Genomic DNA, 21,751 nt, shown 5'->3' on the forward strand with positions numbered 1-21,751 from the left:
TAGCTAATGGGGCCTCCCGCTGCGGTCACAATTTCTGTTCTCATCCTGAAGCAAAGTTCTTAACCTGAGGTACTATTTCTGGGTTAGCGGAGTCTGTAACCTGAAGCGTCTACAACCCGAGCTACCACTGTATAGGATGGACACAGGACAAATTCAGCAGCTGACTTCTCATCTGAAAACATTTCAGACCTCTTACTCAATCATAGCTGTACAGTGATAAAGTGTATAGCTCACATAGAACAAACAGACCAGAACTAATGATCTTAATAATAATAAATAGGTTTTTAAATCCTGATGCTTTATAGCAGCACTTGACATTGTATATACTTCTCGCAAGACAACTGCTTGAGATTAGTATGTCTGCTATGGATGGTGATTACTTTTGGTAAAGAAAGTGGGCCTGATTCACAGGCCTTCGTACAGAGCTGATTGTAAGACTACTTCCCCTGTTGCTACCAGTGCTATTCACCTGTTGAAGGCTAGAAAGGGTACCCAAATTGATAGGAGGACATACATGAGAACCTAAATTATTTAATTTCCTTGGGATTCTCCAGACCTCCAGGTACCTCTACAAACTACAGAGTTTGCTCTCATCCTCCTATGAGATGCTTTTGACTAATAAAGTCTTTTCTAGTTCTGTCCCATTATTGAGAGGCACGGCAGAAAGTACACCAAACATCAGCCAACACAATACAAGTCACAGAGCTAAATATTGCTTTGGTTTAAATCAAGCTTTTTAGGTACCTATATACCACTGCAGCTATGCTTCAATCAAATGTTTCAAGAATAGAAAAATCTGCATTAGCACCCCGTGAACATATTGCCAACTGCAGCATCTCAAGCCAATCTGAAGAGCACTCAAACTGTGGAGCTGAGAAGGATGCGCCTACACTGCTTTTTGTTTAGGAACATGACACTTGTGGGTACCATAGCACCCTCAGACATCTTCCTTTGTCTCTCCCATATTTTTTTTAAAAAAACTGTTTTTGGTTGGGGGAATTGACTAAATAATAATACTGTATTTGTGTTTTGAGTTGTATGAAGCAATTTTGCCTTGAAGGGGTGGGGAACAAGCAGTCTTTCCCTGCTACATAAAAGATAACTATGACAGACTATTGTGACTGCTGCCTTCAAAGATCCCAGTTTTTGGCTACCAAAATCCCTTAAGGGGAAAGCACAACATTTAAAGCATCTAATGTAGGCATACTCCAAAATCTTCCCAACAGATGCAGAGTTCACTTTCATATCTAAACCAGGCAAACTACAGTTTGCTTGCATCCAAGATGACAAATCAGTCTGAACTAGGGTTGTGGGCAAACTATAGTTTTCTTGCCTTGGCTGTAACGTCAAGCTATGGCTTTTTATTTAATAAAATGGACGGGGCAGGGTCATGTCAAGACAGAGCTTGTTCACATAGCCCCAGTGATTTGGCATTACATCTGAACTGATCTAGAATGAGGCAGATCACATACACTGACAGTTCTGCTACCCAGAAGTGAGTTATCAAAATTACGCCATCTATACTAAACTCAGAAAAAACTTGGGCAAACTCAGCTCAGGTTCTGTTCCTTTGAAGGTGTTCCTCAATTGCTTATAAACACGTCTTACCCTAAGTATCATCCCACTGTATTTCATTTCTCCCATTCATATACACACACATAATTTCCTTGTTTTATTTTGTTTAAAATCTGTCATGTTAAATACTTTAATTACAAGTTCTGTGCGGCGAACAAGAGTAATAAACCCTGCAGGCACTAGCAACCCTCTCACTCAACAATATATGTGCACGCTATTGTACTAAGGATATGTCCCCATGAACCAGCAAGCCTTATAGGCTAGGATACATGCCACACAAGACAACCTAGTCCCAACCTACATTACCATACCATTGCAGTCACGAAGTTGATAAAACCATTCAATGAGGATTAGATGGAACGTAGGACAGCCACCGAAGGTTGCCATCTCCTCCTAATCCCCAGCAGCCAGTCAACTTGAACTGGACCTGACAGCAAGATGGGACACCCATTCTGCCCTACCAGAGGCTTAGAACGAAAGAAACAACTTCCAAGTGGGAGAGGGAGAGAGCTGCTACTGCCACTTCCTTGCTTGTGAAGGGATGAGGCAGAGGAAGGTCCCTGAAAACAATCCTTAGAACTGCCCCTCACTACTAGGAGAGGATCTAGATAATGGCTGGGGAGGCAGTATCCCCTGGGAGTGCCTCATCCCGTTAAGGTCAAAAAACCCACAAGGTGGCTGGAGTGCAGATTTACTCTCCGTTACTGGAGGCATGTAAGATCAGGCACAGCAATTGAATCGCCCTAGAGAGCCTCAGGCTAGCTTCGCTGTTCCAAAGATCTAGAGCCTTCAAGTGGAGCAGAGACCAGCCTTTCCCCTTGGACAGCTGCCGCGATGATACTGAATTAAAGCTGAGTTTCTGAGCAAGAGCTGCTCGGGAGGGAAGCTCTAGCTAAACAGCAGGCAGCTTCTGTTCCCATAAGATCAAGAGATGAGGCTATGTCTGTTTGGAGCAAGAGGGGAAATGGTAGGTTACATCTGAACAGGTAACGACACCTGCATGTCTGCCCTGGGAAGAAAATGAACCATCTTTGGAAGAGGCAGGAAAGGTGGGTGGCACACTGCCCTCGGGGGGGGGGGGGGGTCCTTTCAAAGCACCTCCTGCCACTAGGGGGAGGAGATGACTGGAATGAAGCCCTGCTGATTCCTGAATGTCCTCTGTTCCATCTGCTGCTGCTGCTGCTGCTGCTGCTGCGTCCTTGCTCTACTGGATGGGGCAGGTGGGGGCTGCTGTTCTCTACAGGTCAAGCAGCAGCACACGAGGATCTTCCACCACAGCCTTGATCTTGCGCAGGAAAGTCACCGCCTCTCTGCCATCAATCAACCGGTGGTCGTACGTCAGGGCCACATACATCATTGGGCGCACCTCAACCTAAGGAAGAAAAAAGAGACTGTTAAGCTGAACATTTTCTTTTGTAATCAACTTAGCGCTGTACCTCAAAGCCTAAGCAAGTTACATTTTAAGCTTTGTAACATTTGCCCTGCATAACCAAGAAAGCAAAACCCCAAGCTGGAGTTTTCTTACGTCTTAATAATTTGACACAAACTCTTCAAACCTTTTCCCCACACACTCACCCTCTAATTCAAACCCAGAATACTCCCCTATCTTCTCAGAATAATTTTACAGTGGTCAAAACTTCCAGTTGGTCCTTTTCTACTGCACTTGTCAGGGCTCCTAGTTCAGCCTGATTCAATTCCGTCTCCTCCATCATTAGACTAGACAGTTGGTTAGAGTGTGGTGGTGATAATGCCAAGGCTGCAGGTTCAATCCCTGTATGAGGCAGCAATGCAGAGGGGTGGACTAAATGTCCCCCAGGATCCCTTCCAACTCCGCAATTCTATGGTTCTATTTTACTAGACTGAAGGCCCCCTTTAAACATTACTCTAGACATGTGGAAGATGCTTTGCTATGAGCAGCTTCAGCATGGGTAGGCTTTATACCTGAAGCAGCATCTCCACCCCATCATTCAGCCTAGACAATGAGGTCCAGCTCCGAGGGTCTTCTGGCATTTCCCTCATTGCGAGAATTTAAGTTACACAGAACCAAGCAGAGGGCCTTCTCGGTAGTGGGGCCCGCCCTGTGGAACACCCAGCCATCAATGTCAAGGGACAGAAGCAACTATATGACACTGAAGGCAGGCCTGTATAGAGAAGTTTTTAATATCTGATGTTTTATTGGGTTTTTATGTTTTTCTGGAAGCCCCCAGAATGGCTGGGACAACCCAATCAGGTGGGCGGAATAATAATAATAATAATAATAATAATAATAATAATAACAATAACAATAATAATAATATTGACTTATCTACCTAGCCTGGTCATTTACAAGTCATCTCAACTGTGCAGGAGCCAGTCACAGAAAAGTGGCTTGCCAGCGGCTAAGGTAATGTTTAAAAGCCCCATTAAGCCCCTTAACCTTCCATACAGTACATACTTTGCCTCCAACAGCAACAGGCCTGTCAAAGATGCCATGCATGCCCAAGATAGCAGACTGAGGGGGGTTGATGATGGGCGTCCCAAACAGGGATCCAAATACACCGCCGTTACTGATGGTGAATGTACCGCCATCCATATCCTCAATGGCAAGCTCATTCTTGCGGGCCTGAAATGAGGGGCGGGGGGGGGGGGGGGGAGAAATACAAACTTTAAAAATTGCTTAAGATGGTAATGGAGAAAATAGGGTGCTGCTCCCCAGCTCTCAGTATCACTAGCATGTGAACACCTCAGAAAGCTCCCCACACTAAGCAAAGGCAAGAAGTTATCTGAGAATCCCCAATGACTAGTGAAAATATTGAGGTTACAAGGGGAGTCCTTTGAAGTTCATATAAATATCTTCAAGGTTGAGGGTGCTATCAAATTCAGAATGATCAAAGCACAAGACAGAAAGAGCAATAGATAGGTTTTTGCTGGGGTAGCTTAAAACTGTAACAGAATGTGCCTTTTTCAACACATGGCAGTTAAGACTAAATTAACATGAGTTGCTCTTATTTTGCCACAGCACTGTCCAACATATTATTTATGGGTGTACAAAAAAGGAATACAGGTACACATGGTTCCAATGCATTGGAAGGGACTATCCTCACTCTGCTATGTGTTTTAAGACACAGCAGGATGAGTTTCCGTCTCCCCCCACAATAATAAATCATGCTTCCTTGAGAACACCCTCCCCATTACTGTTGACAAACTTGAATCTAGCCTGTTTCATGTTATTTGCAAATTTACCATAAACAATGTTTTTTTCTGCAACCAGATATGGAGATGGCTGCTAGTTTAGATCACTTTTTTTAAAGTTAGATTTGTCTTCCAGAAAACTTGTCGATCAACATCTATTAGTCAGAACGGCCAAGTGTTTTCAGGTGATGTATCACAGAGCACCGAATGCTAGATATATATCTGGGCCTGGAATTTTAAGGCTTCTTGAAGTGGAGACTCTGCAGTTGGCTTTAGCTTTTTGTCAAATTACTGAACCAGAACCTTCATCCTGCCACTGTCTTAGTCACACTCCCCTTTCCCCCTTCTGATTCCCCTTAAGAAAGATGTGTGCCTGGTTTTCGCCCTTGAGAACCCTTTACACTCGAAACATTACCTTTTCCCCCAACTCATTGATTGCTCGCTCAATGTCAGCAAAGTTCATTGTTTCTACATTTCTGATTACAGGGACCACAAGACCCTAAAAGAAACAAAGATCTGAGTCAAACACAACATACATAACATGACAGCAAGAGCCAAATATAGAGCAAGTCATCATTGGACAGAGGTGCGTATCCAGAGGTACCTTCTTCTTTAACTGATTGAGGCAGCCCAACATCACAAGGAGCCAGGAGGCGAAGCCGAGCACCCTCTGAACACTGAGGGGGTGGAACTGCCTTGGCCCCTAGGAGTTGGCACCTATGGGTGTATCTAAAACAGGATTGGGGGGCTTACTTCCTCTACCGCCTCCCCAGTCAAATTTGATGCCCTCTGTATCTCACTAGGCCTATGACTGATCCTCCATGCCACCCTGGAAGTTTGGACAAGAACAAGCACCCTCCCCTGCTGTAGGATTAGACAAGGCCAAGAAGCTTGTCTCTGAATTTTCATTTCTTACAGCTGAACACCAAACCAAATGATGCCCCATGCATCAGCCAGATGCATGTTCCCACAATACATACCCTAGGAGTCGCCACTGCAACACTGATATCCACATATTCCCTGTACACAATCTCTTTGGTAGTATCGTCTATCACTAGATGGAGAAAGAAAAGTAGGCCATTACATACGGCAGCATCACGAGTCAAGGCTCTAATCAGGAGCAAAAATCAAGCTTTATTGATTTAGTCCATCTCTTCCTTCCATTCACTAAAAATTAGTAATGGAGGGAAGCTGATCTGCCTAGTGTAAAGGAAACACGAGGTTTCCGCCAGTCACCACCTTGCAAGGAGCAAGTGCCTTGACCTTTTCTTTTTCCTTCAAGTCCTCTGTGTTTGGAGGAATAGGCAGTCTTGTCTCATTTACACAGACGCATGGAAAAGGTAAGGAACAGCAGGAGTTGGGCATGCAATTTCTTTCCATAGACCAACTTCTGCCCAAGTGAATATCCTTTTGCTATGAAAGGGTTTGTCACAACACAGTTGCTTTTCTTTGCACAAGTGCAGAGACTCTCAGCTGCTGCATGTGACTTCATCATGAGGTCTGATAGTACTACCTTCCACAGAGGCTTGCTCATGACACTCAGGCATCTCAGAAACACTGCCCCATTGTTCTCACCTCCATTTACAACAGGCTGCTCTTGCAAGGCAAAGGCTGCAGCTTTCACGAAGGCAGACATAAAGCCAAGTTTCATATTGTGCTTCTTCAGGAAGTTGTCCCTGTGCCGAGCTCTCATTTCCTGGATGTTACTGAAAAAGCCACCAGAAGAACATTTACTACTAGGAAAAATAGTAGTATCTACTTAAGCACCAGATCTGCAGCACATTCCTAACTAGAGTTACTTTGTGGCTCAACCCTTATTTCAAAAGTGGCTTGCAATTTATTTATTTATTTTTAAAAAAGAAATGTTATCAGAGTTTCAACAAAGAGTTTCACTGCAGTATAGACTGGCTGATCTCTGAGAAGTGTATCAGGAGTGGAAAAATTACTAATATTTTCTCTCCCTCCCCCAAGTTTACAACAGCCAATTACTTTACAACCATTACTAATGTTACCCTCAGGGTGTCACCAAAGCAAGCTACTGCATACTATGCTGAAATGCATATGGCTGTTCAAAGTATCCCCATGTGACGATGAGCTTTCAGGCAGCTGAGCACTTTAAAATTCCTATAGATATTTACATTATGGAGACTACCACCACACACCTGGTCAAAGGAGGAATAACATGTCAAGATTTGCCTGCTGGTTATAGGTTCTTCACTGCTGCACTAGAGCTAGAGGGTCATACAATGAAACTAAAATGTTGGGAGATTTAGAAGGAGGAACTTCTTCACAGTGCAGGTAGCAAAACTATGGACTTCACACTCACAAGATGTCAGTGAGGACCACTAACCCTGATGGCTTTAAAGGAGGATGAGATAAAGCTAACTATGACAGGTATCTACTGCTTCCAGTAACAGAATGCAGTATGCCTCTTAATACCAGTTCCTAGTGATCATAAAGGGGCAGAATGCTCATATCTTGTCTGAAGGCTTCCAATAGGCACATGTTTCGCCAACGAGAGTACAGAAGACCTCTTCCCAACACCTTGGAGAGCTCCACAAAGCCAGAGTAGACAGGTTATAGGTCTCTTGGGTTCAGTATTGACACAGTGAAAGCAAACTTCAGAATAAGCATAATGGGAAATGAGTGGGGACCTTGTGCCTCTAACAGGCTCCATCCATCCTGACAGAATTTGACCCTCATTTTGTTTATGACTATCTAAAAAGTAAACCATGTCTCCAGTTCCTTTGGCCACACTTAACAAGCACATGAGTTTGGGACTATGTACGTTGGAGGACTTCTGATGCAATGACTCTAAAATGCCCTCAATCAGAGTACAGAAAGTAGCAGTTACCATCATTCACTTACTGGAACAGAGGCCAGCTACCCAAATTGAACAGAATAGCTTTGTCTTGACAATTCTAGGCAGGCACTGAAGTAATAGCCTTCATCTTCCCCCTCCCAGACAATATGGCTTTGGAGAGGCAGTTTTTAGCAAGGACAAGTGCCCCTTTGGGTTTAGACTGTTTGTTTTCCTTTGCCTAATCTTGTTTAGAGCTAGGATTACCGTCCAAAGACATTACCGCCTCCCAAGATACAAGGGTTTGAGGGGAGGAAGCCATCATAAGAAGCCTTTACAGCAGACACTGACACCCAGTGGGGAGGCAAAAGGCCTTGGCCTAAGCCCTTGCAAGTCAGGGGACAATCAATCCAAAGCAGATTACTGACTGCAACAAGAGCCCAAGGCCAGAGTAAAGCGACACCTCCATTAGCCTCTAAAATGAGGTAAGTTGCAGCATTTCCTCTCCAATCACGATTATTTTGCCAACCTTATTATTCCAAGCACCAAATATTTACGTGTTTTGTCTTAAGAAGCAGGATAGGATTTCATAGAGCAATTTGATTTGGGCACCATTTTCCTTAATGTGCTGAAACATAAGCTTCCCCCTCCCCAAATCCATTAGTGCTCAGCCCACAAACGCACTTCATGGAACACAGTTGGTTCTCCAACTGCCAAGGAGAGATGCTAAGGCTGGGCGAGAGCTCCAGGACCTGCCTTTCGGCCGGTTGCACAGCTGAGTCCTTGCTTAGAAATAGCCTCAACTCTATACAACCAAGGAGCCGGCTAAAAGCGCTTCATCCCAGTACAAAACACACAAGATCAATGAGCCAAAGTTCCTGTTCTTAGTGCAACATGGAAATATCTCGGCTTACCTGCACATACTGAAGATATGGTCCTTACCTCATATCAATTTCATTGAAGGTAGTAAGCATGGCACATGTATTTTGAGCCTCTTTCAGGCGCTGAGCAATGCGCTGACGCATCCTGTTCATTTTCACCTGAAGTGGGACAAAAAGAGATATAGTCAAACCTCAGATCCCGAATGCCTCCGTTTTGGAACGTTTCGGCTCCCAAACGCCAAAAACCCAGAAGTAAATGCTCCGATTTCCGAATGTTTTTCGGAAGCCAAATGTCCGACACGGCTTCCGCTTCAGTGCAGGAAGCTCCTGCAACCAATCAGAAGCCACGCCTCAGTTGTCAAACATTTCGGAAGCCAAACGGGTTTCTGGAACGGATTACGTTCAACAACCGAGGTTTCACTGTAATGGGGGAAAGGTAGTTTTGCAAACTGACATTGACAAGGATTCACCTTGTTGACTATCACTACCAGGAATAACACAAGTAGGAAAGGCAGTGCTCATGAGCTAAAAACTTGGCTGTATTCAGCCACTGCTCACAGAATCGTACAACACAACTTGACCACTGCATCTCATGAGGCTTAGACTGGAAGTTTTTCAGGCAAAAGAATGGTCTCTGCTCAGCCTCAATCACCCTCATCCACTGCCCCATAAGTGCAAGAAGTTTCCAATTACCCTTTGCTCCACTCTGGCTCCTTTGCTGACCCCGGGTTCTGCCACAGGAGCAGCTGCAGTTGGCTTTACTGCAGAAACTGAAAGAAAATTGGGGGGGGGGGGGGGGAGAGAGAGAAATGTGTCAAGGGACTGAGAGAAGAAGGTTTATGTCCTGGCAAGCAATGGATGAACACGAAGGCTATCTGAAGTAGAGATGAAATACTCATTTGGGAGATGATACCTAAGGCATGCTAGGTAGCAAGGCGAACATTTTTTAACACTCTCCTGTGGACAGTTCTGCAGTCTCCAGTTCGGAATAACTCCCTGCTTATGCAGGTGGAAGGAGGTTGGTTAAGGGGGATTAGAGATGGTCTTGGTCTCACCTGGTTTAGAATCCACAGGGAGTGATGACACAGGGGGCACTGGAGGCATCGTAGTGGGAATTTGGGCTGCAGGGGCAGGTTCTGCTGCTGCAGGAGGAGGAGGAGGAGGCGCTGCCGGTTCTGGTGCAGGGGCTGCTGCTGGTTTGGCCTTGGCAGGTGCAGCTAAACAGAAGAATTGAGAAAGGCAGTTGGACAGGCAGACAGAATCCAAGAGGTTCCTTTTTCTCCACAGACCATCCAAGCAGGCTCATTCAGTATCTTTGAGAAAAGTACCCCTTTGAGTCAGGAGCCCATATTAATATAACAAGACGGTGCTCACTTCTCTCATTGGCTGCTAGCACCCAGAAAATAAACTTGTGAAATGGTATAGCTATGCACAGAGGCAGCGGGCTCAGGAGGCAGCAAGTTCCATAGATTAGGTTCTTTTAAAAGCTGAGTTTGGAAACTAACCGAAAATGCTGGTGGTGACCTTTAAAGCCTTAAAATAGTTTGCTACCAGGTTGTATCTGGCATCGTGTATACCCACACTAATTTGCTCGAGGCGTTGAGATTAGCAACTGAGGCCCTGTTCCTAGGTCTAACATTTACTAAGGTCTGACTGGCAAGAGTCTAAAGCAGGGTTACCCACTGTGGTGCTTCCATGGGAACAAATTTAGTAACTGCATATGAGTCACCTGTTCCCACTTTCCACCCCTCCTCAAAGAACCTGCTTCTCTCTATATATCTTTCAATAAATCACAAACCCTTGTATTTTTACACATTGCCCATAAAATTTTGCAGGGAATTACTGTGATTTTTCCCCTGCCAAATTATGCAAGTCGAGTTGAATTTGGACAATTCAGTCCAGTTACAGCATTCAGATACGGATTCTTTATTTTTGCAGCAAAGCCCATCATTGTCGCAGCTGTGAGAGTGTAAGAAACAGACATGGCTGGTCCCAACTTACCTCCGGTTTTCCTGAGTTTAAACAAAGGTGTACCTCCTTCCACTTTCCCCCCATCAGGAACTAGAAGTGCTTCAATTATGCCAGCTACCGGAGCTGGAACCTGCACAGATGTCTGCAGATAAAACACAAATGAGCTCTCCCCTAATCATCAAAAGGAAATATGTTAAGCAAATGGTACTATCCCTTGAAGAGGAATGAATGATACATGAATAGGATTGGCCTTTCTGCAGAAATCATGCAAAGAAACATAGCATCATGGAGATATTACATCTTGGGGGTATACATATTTCACTGGAAATCAACTCTGCATTTCATCACTAGAAGGACCAGTACAGTTATTTATTTGTATCAACTGTAAAGGTAAAGGTAAGGGGACCCCTCACCATTAGGTCCAGTCGCGGCCGACTCTGGGGTTGCAGCGCTCATCTCGCTTTACTGGCCGAGGGAGCTGGAGTACAGCTTCCGGGTCATGTGGCCAGCATGACTAAGCCGCTTCTGGCGAACCAGAGCAGCGCACGGAAATGCCATTTACCTTCCCGCCGGAGCGGTACCTATTTATCTACTTGCACTTTGACATGTTTTCGAACTGCTAGGTTGGCAGTAGCAGGGACCAAGCAACGGGAGCTCACCCCGTCATGGGGATTCGAACCACCGACCTTCTGATAGGTAAGTCCTAGGCTCTGTGGTTTAACCCACAGCGCCACCCACGTCCACATCCCTTGTATCAACTGTACTGCTTGTTAAGTCCGGAGCCCCCAGAGGAAGCCAGTGGTATGGCCTTTACTAATAAGTCTCTCCCTCTCCAGTATAAAAACTGATTCACTCGCAATCTGAGAATGGTGGAGGACATGCAAGCTCCCAACAGGCATAGTTTAAAACAAGCAAGTTTTTCGAGTCAAAAGATAGAAGGGTGCCCCTTGCCTAGGTTTTGTGATCTTCTGTTGTCTTTAGCTTACCCACCTCCACTTTGGAGAGCATCAAGAAACTACCCCATAAGAGCAACATTGCTGAATCAGACCAAAAGGCCTATCTAGTCTGGCATCCTGTTTCCCACAACAGGCATTTCTCTATTTTCCGCATACCACGCATAACTGAATACATCATCTGGCGTTTATACAAGAAAAATAGGATATTTACCTTGTCTGTTTCAATCTCACATACCACTTCATCTTCTCCTACTGTGTCACCCACAGCTAAAAATGAAAAGAACCACCCTAAGTAAGGGAACTCTTAAAGCTCATTTTCTTAAAGCTCACATCAATGCCTTGCAGAGAGTCTCAATTCTTACACGTATGCCGGAGGACTTGCAAGATCATAATAAGGGTCTGGACATTACATACCTCATAGAGGACTTACATTTACCTTTCAATCTTTAATTAGTTTGGTCAATTTTCAACCTATCGAATAAGTGTGTCCAGAGCTCCTTTCACCAATTAAGACTTTAGTGCATTCCCACAACAGACCAAGAAAACCACAGAAGACAAAAAAACTGCCTCTTACCTTTCTCCCACCTGACATCTCCCTCTGTGACTGATTCTGCAAATGCTGGTGTGTTCACTGTAACAACTTCTTCCCCTGTAGAAGAAATGCATATCTGCATGTAGTAAAAGCCTTCACATTCAGTCATTTTAGATTCTGGAATGTCTATGGACAAACAGCATTATTAGAAACCTCTTATATCTAGAGAACATCTACACTGACCTATTCACATGAAAGCCATGGTTTGTTGTCCCACAGATGATCAAACAAACTGTGGTTTTCTTCTCTGAAGTTTTATTTGTTTCCCAGCTGCTCTTGCCTTTTGTCTTTGATGAGCATTTGGAGCGGGGTGGTCAAGCAAACCATGGTTAAGGAAGGGAGCTGGGTTCACACAGCACACTAAACTTAATTGAAAGAAACCAAGGTTGTAAGCCAATGACAAACAATGGCTTTAGACTGTTGTTTGTTGGCAGTAAACCACAGAAGCTGCTGGGCTGGATTCACACCTAAGGCCAAGTTATAGTTTAATAAGCTGTGGTTTAGCATTATGTGGAAACCAGAACAGTGTCATCTCTCTTTTCTCCTTAAAATCTGCCTCTTCAGGTAGAATGTCCTCCCTCTTCCATAAAAGTAGAACATTGGGGTCATTTTGCAGTAGAGTCAGGACATATTTATATACTTACTCTTGCCTCTCCATTATTTCCCAAACTGTTGAAACAAATCATAAGCTTCTCAGGACAGGGAACAGGCTTTCTTTTAGTTTATATTATTTTTCAGAGCATCATATACTCTGGTGACATGTTAATAATCAATCTTAAACTGAGACACTTGAGGGAGGGGGGGAGCGACCAGTAAGGGACATAATATACCAGAGTCCAACCTACACCACATCACAACCATCTGTAGTATGACAAACAAAGAAAAAACACAATTCCAGTCTATTACTTTGTATTCTTGCATTTTGTACTCCTTAGCTTAGACTAAGAATCAGTTGGGGAACAAGGCTGGAAGGGAATGTGCAGGCAGAGAAGCCCTCCCCCCAGCTGCAGTCATCTCAGGTACTTACTGCACACTGTGGTGGTTCTGAAATAACGGACAGTGAACACACGGGAGCCATTTACCCTGGAGAACAAGAAACAAGAGATCAACTAAAGGCCAGCATCTGTTGGCCTGACTTGACTGGGTTGTCAATCAGCAGTCCTGACAATTAACATTCTCATCGGGGCAGATGACATTCTGCACAGCACCTAAGGGAGTCTATTTTGAGGCATTCAACAATCAAGGAAGATCATATTTCTGGCATGATATCTAGCTAGCTTGTGCTCCCCCTCCAGAACAAATTATGCAAAATATGCAAATATATAAATTGATTCAAATCAGGTAATTTATACAGTTCAAGAATTCTTCTACTCTTGGTGCAGAATGTGGATTACTCTGGTCTGGGTTAATGTGGACACAGAGAATGCAGCTACCCCTCTCTGACAATACTGTAACTAGGAACTGGGGTTGTAGCAGCTATCCTCCATCCATGCAAATAGTCACAACATATTGACTATTTACAGTTGAATACTTACAAATGCTTCCTGCTGTTGGCATAAGCTAACCCCTGGCATCGAGAGACACCTGGAAACAGAAAGCACTTCAATTAGAAATCTGTTTACATTATATCACTTATTACAGTAACGTGTACTAAGACAAATTTGTTTAACAAATGTTATAAAGGTAAAAATAGCAGCTGTCAATTATCATTGGCATGTAAAAGTCTCCACACCATTATCCTTGTCCTCAACAACCTAGTCCTTTATCTGTTTTTTTATAAAAGATTAATAGCAGCCCCAGTATCCGAAAGCTAAGTGTTGGCCAGCGAGGTGGGCAAGATTACCGTAATATCTATCAAGAAATGGAAAAGGCACTAACACAAGATCTCTGCATTCATTTACTTTATTTTGTAGCATTTCCTCCACCACTACAACATCCAGAATCATTCAATTCATCTGCATCTGCGGAGAAATGTTTAGAAAAATTTGCATACCCTGTGCTCCTTCCCTTTTTTTGATAAAGAACAAAAATGTTTACAACATATGATTTCTAAAAGGAGCCATTTTTGGGAAGTGCTCAATAAATTCCAATTAATTGCACAGCGTTCCTAAAATAATTTATACAGTGTCAAATTATGCCAGAATGGGCGATCCCATGAGTCTTTTTTCCAGAACAATCCTCATGAGCAAGACTCCAAATACTTATTGGATCCATCTTAGAAATTCTCCCTGTAAAGTCATATAGGCTAACTTATTCTGATGTGAGTTTCAACATGTTTGGGCGCTTGGGATCATCTTATTATCTGAGCCAAAAAGTTACATCAAAATCACCTCTAAGACCTCTTGCAAGGCAACCTACAGTTCTCTAAAATATGTTCTAAATTATGTATTTTGAGCATGCAGTGGTGCCCCGCAAGACGAACGCCTCGCAAGACGGAAAACCCGCTAGACGAAAGGGTTTTCCGTTTTGGAGGCGCTTCGCAAAACGAATTTCCCTATGGGCTTCCTTCGCAAGACGAAAGCCCATCCCATAGGGAAATCTCCGGGACAGCGGGGAAGCGCAGCGCGTCTTCCCCACTGTCCTCGGACTTCCTCCGAAGGCTGGCGGTGGGGCGGAGAGACCTCCTCCCGCCTGCAGCCTTCGGAAGGCTGCTCCGAAGGCTGGCGGTGGGGCGGAGAGCCCTCCTCCCGCTGCCAGCCTTGGGATGGCTGTCCTGAAGACTTGCGGTGGGAGGAGGGTTTTCCTTCCCACCGCCAACTTTCAGAATGCTGATCTGAATGTTGGCGTGGGGAGGAAAAACCCTCCTCCCACCGCAAGCCCCGGGAACAGAGGAGAAGCGCTGCGCACCTTCCCCTCTGTTCCCGTACCTGTCCTGAAGGCTTGCGGTGGGGAGAAAAGCCCTTCTCCACACCGCCAGCCTGGCAAGCGGTCTCCATAGGAACGCATTAATTGATTTTCAATGCATTCCTATGGGAAACCGTGCTTCGCAAGACGAAAAACTCGCAAGAAGAAAAAACTTGCGGAACGAATTAATTTCGTCTTGCGAGGCACCACTGTAATTCATATATAACTCCTTCTGCACAAACCCACATAAGTGAATGTGAAATGCATCAGAGCGTCTCTACTTTTAAAAACTTATAAAATTGGTGTAGGTTAAAAATACTGATCGTCGAAGAATTGATGCTTTTGAATTATGGTGCTGGAGGAGACTCTTGAGAGTCCCATGGACTGCAAGAAGATCAAACCTCTCCATTCTTAAGGAAATCAGCCCTGAGTGCTGACTGGAAGGACAGATCCTGAAGCTGAGGCTCCAACACTTTGGCCACCTCATGAGAAGAGAAGACTCCCTGGAGAAGACCCTGATGTTGGGAAAGATGGAGGGCACAAGGAGAAGGGGACGACAGAGGACGAGATGGTTGGACAGTGTTCTCGAAGCTACAAACATGAGTCTGACCAAACTGCGGGAGGCAGTGGAGGACAGGAGTGCCTGGCGTGCTGTGGTCCATGGGGTCACGAAGAGTCGGACACGACTAAACGACTAAACAACAACAACAACAAATACTGTGCTCATCCACCTACATATCCTGAGTATCTGAGCAGGAAACAGGAACCATTTATCTATTCTTTAATGTGGGAGCTGCTAAGGAAGGTTAAAAATTGAGTTCATTGGTGGTTATGTGGACTCTGTATTATGGTCATTTTCAAATATTCTAATTTGTACACAAATCTGTTGGTTGAGCGAGCTGGTCATTTATGCTACATAGCTTGTTTTAACATATTATAGGTAAACATGGAATTCATTTCTCACTTTATTTAATCTTTAACTACTTTTAAAACCACTTGTGGCTTTAAAGAAAACAGTATGAATGTACTATAGTTTTTAGCCAGGTTTTCATTAGGTTTCCCTTGTCACGGTGATTATGAAACAGACAAGACACCTAATAATAACAATAAAGACAGATACTGAATTATAATAATAACAAAAAACAACTCACCAGAGAGCGAATGTTTCCCCTGTGGACAGCTCCCCTGCTGAAGAGAAAGATTATACAATCACCAATACAAAAAAGTAAGTCATGAGTAACTCAAGGCAGAATCACCTTTCCACACTATTCTACATTCCAAAGTAGGGAATAAATATACTGTATTCAGATTCAGTAGCCTATTATGACACCTCTTCTCATCAGCAAGGTGTGACTACCATAGTTTGTCAGAGAAAGTAGCCCCAAGTTAATAACAGAACTGTGGAGCTGAAAGTGACCATGGGGTTCATCTCATCCAACCCCCTGCAATGCAGGAATCTCAACAAATGCCTTATGCTTTCAAATATTTTTCATCCACAGGAAAAAGGCATCCATAAAGTTTAATACAGGAGATTTATTTATTTTTTGCTTGTTTGCTGTTCCCCTTTATGTTCACAAAATGCACGGCCTTCAATGAAATCCTACACACCTACTTAGAATATGCCCCACCAAGTTCAATGGAACTTACTCCCATGTAAATGTTTACAGGGTTGCAACATTAATAAGCAAGAGGGAAAGGTTCTCAAAACCTTGTATGCCTCTCTCTTATATAATATGATGGCTAAATATTGAGGTATGACAGCTACATATTGCAAAATGGGGTAACAGGATCAAACTCATGATTACAGGCAATTAATATGCATAGTCTTCCCATTTGAATTACTATGAAGCTTAATGGTTTAATTAAGATGAGCACTGCCTCTGGCTTTTGATTTCATCTTGTGATTTCATCAGGTAAGCCAGTACAAACAATGGGATGTAATGAAAAAAATGGATGATAGCCAATGCTAGTCATACAAGTAGATCCACTGAAATCTTGTCAATTGATTTAAATGGGTCTACTCTGTGCATGACATACCTGGGTATCACCCAGTGAGTGTGATGAGGTGGAAATCATGAGTTCAATTCCTTGTTTGTCCACAAACAGCATCAATCCCATGTCAGTAAAATGGAAATCATCATAGCTTACTTCAAAAGATTGCTGAGAGGACATATACTGACTAGATAAAGCTCCCTGAACACAGTAGCATGATTAACTGTAATGAGGCAGAAATTCCTATTCTGATGAGCTACATAATCTGTAAACTCATTTCAGCTAATGATTTTAGCTTTTGGCTATTACACTGAGTTCATTTTTTTCAGTATTATCCTGATTGCACAGCCCAGATTCCTAGGTTCAGAAAAGTCACAGCCCAGATATATTTTACAACATGAAATATGGAACAAGCAGTGCACAGCACAAGAAGACTGAATAGTAGTGGCTACTACTCTATCCTTCTCAGTATACCCACCAGAACTCCTTGATGGAACTGAAGCTTCATGTTATATGGCTTCCCAGTCTCGTTATAAATTTATAAAATGTAACAAAAATGAGATTGGAAGAAACCAGCCCCTGCATTCATGAAGTAATACACTTGGCTGTGACAAAAACTTGTGAGATATATTATATTCTACCAAAGAACTCTACTCACACCAGGAGTAACAAACAGATCATTTAATATCACATCATATCATCCCAACAAATCATAGAAGAAAAAAAAATGAACATGACTACACTGCTATTCACACATTAAAACACTTCTTAAATGTTTGTTTGAGGGAGTGGATATGGTGACACAAATCTAAACAGCGAGGTTCTGATCAATCTCAGACCCCATTGTTATCCATGTAATCTTTATTCCAAACACCAAACTTCCAAGATCACATAGCATTCTGAATCAATGGCTATGATTACCCTATGCAACATGACAGACACATCCACCCACCCCTAGAATACACAAATTCTATAGCAATACTTGTGTGTACATATATATGTCAGTTCTTTTTATTTCTCAGTTGAAATATAATCGTTTAAGAGGAAAAAAAGTTTTCTGGCCCTAGATGAAGCAAAGTCTAGAAAGCAGTGGATAAGTTGCATACATGATTAGCAAGGAGACAGATTAGAATGTGGTATACAAGAGGAAAATACAATATAGGTCACTGCTCTGTTTGTTGTTCAGATGTCACATGTGTTTTTTTCTATAGATATTGCAAAAGTAAAGATGCCTGGTTCAGGGGCAGTAAAGTAATGTCATGTTCTAGCTGGCTGATCTTACGGGGTCCTTAAAATGGGGGCAACAGGTGCATTTTAATGAAACACTGAGCTTGTCCCCTAACCTTATTCATCTTCACTCCAAGCTAAATATTGAGTTTTTGGTTCAGTTCTTTTAAAAAATCTACTCCTATCCTCACCTCAATCCCCACTTAACCTCCACACTGTCCATTCCTGACAGAAATCCTCATTCCCAGGAACTAAACTAAATCTTTTGATGAGCTCCTGGGTCTCAGGGAATATGTTTGTTCATGGCCAAAGTAGCTAACATAGGGAGGGAAGTGATGTTGGTGGGCAAGGCCTTCAACGGCAGGGTAACTGTGTTGTACACACAGCTATTCTGCTATCACAGAGAATAGTTAAGAGAATTACTCTGGTAAAGAGAAACACTATTCCTTAAAAGGGACCCGTTCCCAGGGAGGGAGAACATAGATATGGTGGACGCAATGGAAACATGGTGGGATAGAGAGAACTAGTGTGGGACACTTCTCTCTGGATAGTGACAGTGAAAGTGGAGATGCCCTAAAAACCTTAGTAGGAGAAAGCTGAACTCTGCTGAAATAGTTCAATGACATTGGTTGTCAGCATATTTTACAATTCTTTGTGAGTACTGCTGCACTTACGGCTGATTTACAGACTTCCCATAGGAATCAGGATGGTCAATGTGAAAACAGGATGATGGACTAGATGGGACTCTGTTTTGATCCAGCAGGACTGTTATGTTCTTATGCTATGATAACCTGATTATTGTGAATTAAAACCTTGTGTCTTTTCCTTCTCAGCTACCTCCTCCCCAATTTACTGCACAGCAAGTTCCCCATTTATTCTGCTACCTTGAAAGCTTTATACACTCTCTCTTTCTGATGTTTTGTCCACAAATTTTTAAGACCTTCCATGTTCAGCTACTCCTTTCAGCTGTTCCTTCTAGGTGTAGGCAGCTCGCTGATACATTTTTGCTGCTCCTCTCGCCAAAGATTCAATAGTGAGGTAGTGACTAATTCAGCACCCTCATGGTTCTTCTCTGGAATGAAGCACTCATCTTGCAAAAAGTACTCATCTTGCATACATTTCTTTTCAACAGGACAAATACTGAATCCAAACTTCCCATCATTCAAATCGATAACTTTGAATTCATCTTATATTCCTGCCTTTTGTTTTTACAACAATGCCAAATTTGTCCATTACTTCAGTTCTTCTTTCCTTCAACCCCAACACTCACACCTGACCTTTCAAGTGCCTTTGTTCTTCCTTATTTGACATACTGTAACTACAACAGCCTTCCTTGATCCATATCTCCATCTTTTACTCAAGTTCTCCCACTGGCCTTTTGGTTAACTGTGTTTCAAAGTCAAATGCTTTCAGTCAGACTGACTGTGCAATCCTAACTTACAGATATACTGGATAGAAGAGGTTACGATGTGGCATATTTCCCAACACTCCCTCCCTGCTGTCCAAATGAGCTGACATGAAGGACTTACTCTGGCATATCTACTTACATTAGCTGAAAGTATTAGTTAAATTGGCAGAAGTTACACCACTGTTGAGGCCAAAAATGGGTATGTCAAGGTCAGGAAGAGGGGCAAACATTGCATCCTAATTCCCTCCAATCACTGATCCTGTATAGGGTTCAGTGTACCTACACCACCAAAATTGCAGGTGTGCCTAAAACCCAGCCCATACAAGTCAATGATCCAGCCAAGAGCAATTATGATGCAGCTTAATTTACACTGGAAATATGCCAGTGTGCCTGCCTGGTTAGGATTGCTCCTACTTACCATGCCCCAACAGGTATTTTACTTTTTGTTATTCTTTCTCACACAAAAAATTGCTCAAATCTATCCATCCCAAGCAGAGAAATAAACAAGAAAAGGGGAAACTGTGATGGCTGAATGTTAATTACAGTTAATTAGGATGTCGCCAGGTAGTTGCTGCAAAACAGAGATATTGTACCATGCCAACTGGTGATGAAACGGTGGCACTTTATCTTGGCGGCCCATTACCACACAGGTAAAAACTGGGGGGTGGGGGTGGGAGAGAGGCAATTATTTGCAACACCCAAAGCCACGGACGATCATTAACGAGGATCCCGTCATGCATAAACATTCCGACTAGACAAGACAAATGCGCTGTGCGGCATTGAAGCAGGTGACCCCTGCTTCCGGGCCGGGCGGAGAGGAGCATCGTTTGCAGACATCCGCGGTGCGAGGTCAACCGGGGTCACACCTGCTCAACAAACCTTCGCGGTTACCGCGTAGGCTGCTGTAGGGGGACGACACCCGCCGATACAGAGACACAAGAGCCACGCGTGTCGCGCTGCGCTTCAACCTTCAGAGCCACCTTCACGCCCGGCAGGATCCCCTGCCGGCCTTGGGCTCCGAGGTGCCCGACGGCCGCCGTTGAGTTCCATGCCTGACCTCGCCTCGCCCTGAAAACGGGCAGGGCCCGGAGGCAACGGGAGGCGCCCCAAGATAAGAGCCGCTCCCCGCTCGCCTCCAGCAGCCCGTTCGGGGCCTGCCGTTAGCCACGGGCAAGAGGCAGCGGGGCGAGGCAGGGCAGCCTTCCCCCGGGCACGACTGCGGCCTCCCCCGCCTCGCCGCCCCGCGTCCCCCCGTTGCCCTTGGTGCCCGTCAGCACCTTCGTGGAAGCCCCAGCCCGCGACCTGCCCCTCCGTCTTCCCCTGCGGAGGCGGTACCTGCCGAGCGGCGCAGAACGAGCGCCCGAGCGCCCGGTTGAGGCAGCGAGCCCGGGCCAGAGAAAGAAGCAGCATCGCGGAGGAAGAGGCGGCGGCGGCGGAGGCGGCAGGAAGAGCCCCAGGGCGCACACCGGAAGCAGGCCCGGCGGAGGCCGGATGCAGCCTGGGATCGACCAACCGCGGCTCGAGAAAGGGGCAGGGCGCGGCGGGCTGTACCAATCGCGGCTCCCCGAAGCACAAAGGGAGGGCGGGGCGAGGAGAAGTCGGGGAGCAGAACGGCCCTGAGGGCGAGGAGAGCGGCAGCCGGCGTAGACCCTACAAGAGTGAAGAGGAGCTCGCGGCGTCCAGCTTCAGAGTCGATTGCAAAGGCTGCTTTTAGCCTCTGCAGGAGCGCAAATGAAGCATATGGGCAGCAGTAGTGGCTGTGCTTGTGCAGCATGCTGTTCCTCCCTCAAGCAAAACACACACCCGAAAACGATCTTTCTAACTGTAGAATATATGTTGTCACTCTATTTTTTTCTATCTCTGTGGGTTCCAGATCTTGCCCTGCATCCTCCATTCCTGCAGTCGTGTGCGACCCCTTCAAAAGCATTTGCAGAGGCGAGCCCCCGAACAACGAGGGCTGTGCTCTGGGAAGTGCGGCTGCAGGGGCCAGAACTGGACAGGAAACTTTCCTTCTGAGAACTTCCCTAAGTTAACCACACTGGACCATAGCTGTCAACGTTTTCCTTTTTTCAAGGGAAATTCCCTTATTCCGAATAGGATTCCTCGCAAGAAAAGGGAAAAGTTGACAGCTATGCCCCGCACGCCTATCTGCTTCGCGGTTTGCGTAGGCGGCTGCAAAAAGGAAGGAAAGGGAGGCAACTTTCCCGCCACGACCTTCCTTATTTTTGGATCTAAGTCATTGCTCTTTCTTTGCAGCATGATTTAATGCACAAGCACGCTGTAAACGCAACAGTTATTTTGCTGGAGGTAAGATCCAGGATTCATCTAGTCCAG

At 44.5% G+C, this 21,751-nt stretch overlaps 1 protein-coding gene across 2 annotated transcripts; it reads right to left on the reverse strand.

Annotated features, from left to right (window-relative positions):
- Positions 1–1,659: 1,659 nt before the first annotated feature.
- Positions 1,660–20,912, reverse strand: DLST (dihydrolipoamide S-succinyltransferase). Of its 2 annotated transcripts, none has more exons than XM_083736176.1 (15): positions 20,753–20,912; positions 15,942–15,978; positions 13,482–13,530; positions 12,974–13,029; positions 11,929–12,003; positions 11,566–11,621; positions 10,429–10,540; positions 9,483–9,644; positions 9,121–9,197; positions 8,489–8,586; positions 6,322–6,452; positions 5,727–5,800; positions 5,162–5,245; positions 4,010–4,177; positions 1,660–2,947 (listed from the first exon to the last, which is right to left on the reverse strand). In XM_083736176.1, the coding sequence occupies exons 1-15, from the start codon at positions 20,825–20,827 to the stop codon at positions 2,813–2,815; spliced, it is 1,389 nt and encodes a 462-aa protein (XP_083592302.1). In that variant the 5' UTR covers positions 20,828–20,912; the 3' UTR covers positions 1,660–2,812. The 2 variants fall into 2 exon arrangements, with proteins under 2 accessions (XP_083592302.1, XP_083592303.1); XM_083736177.1 differs by having other exon boundaries at positions 15,942–15,975; positions 20,753–20,907.
- Between the last annotated feature and the right edge of the window lie 839 nt (positions 20,913–21,751).

This window comes from Podarcis gaigeae, assembly GCF_964106915.1.
Source record: "Podarcis gaigeae genome assembly, chromosome: 1".
NCBI classification, from domain to species: Eukaryota; Metazoa; Chordata; class Lepidosauria; order Squamata; family Lacertidae; genus Podarcis; species Podarcis gaigeae.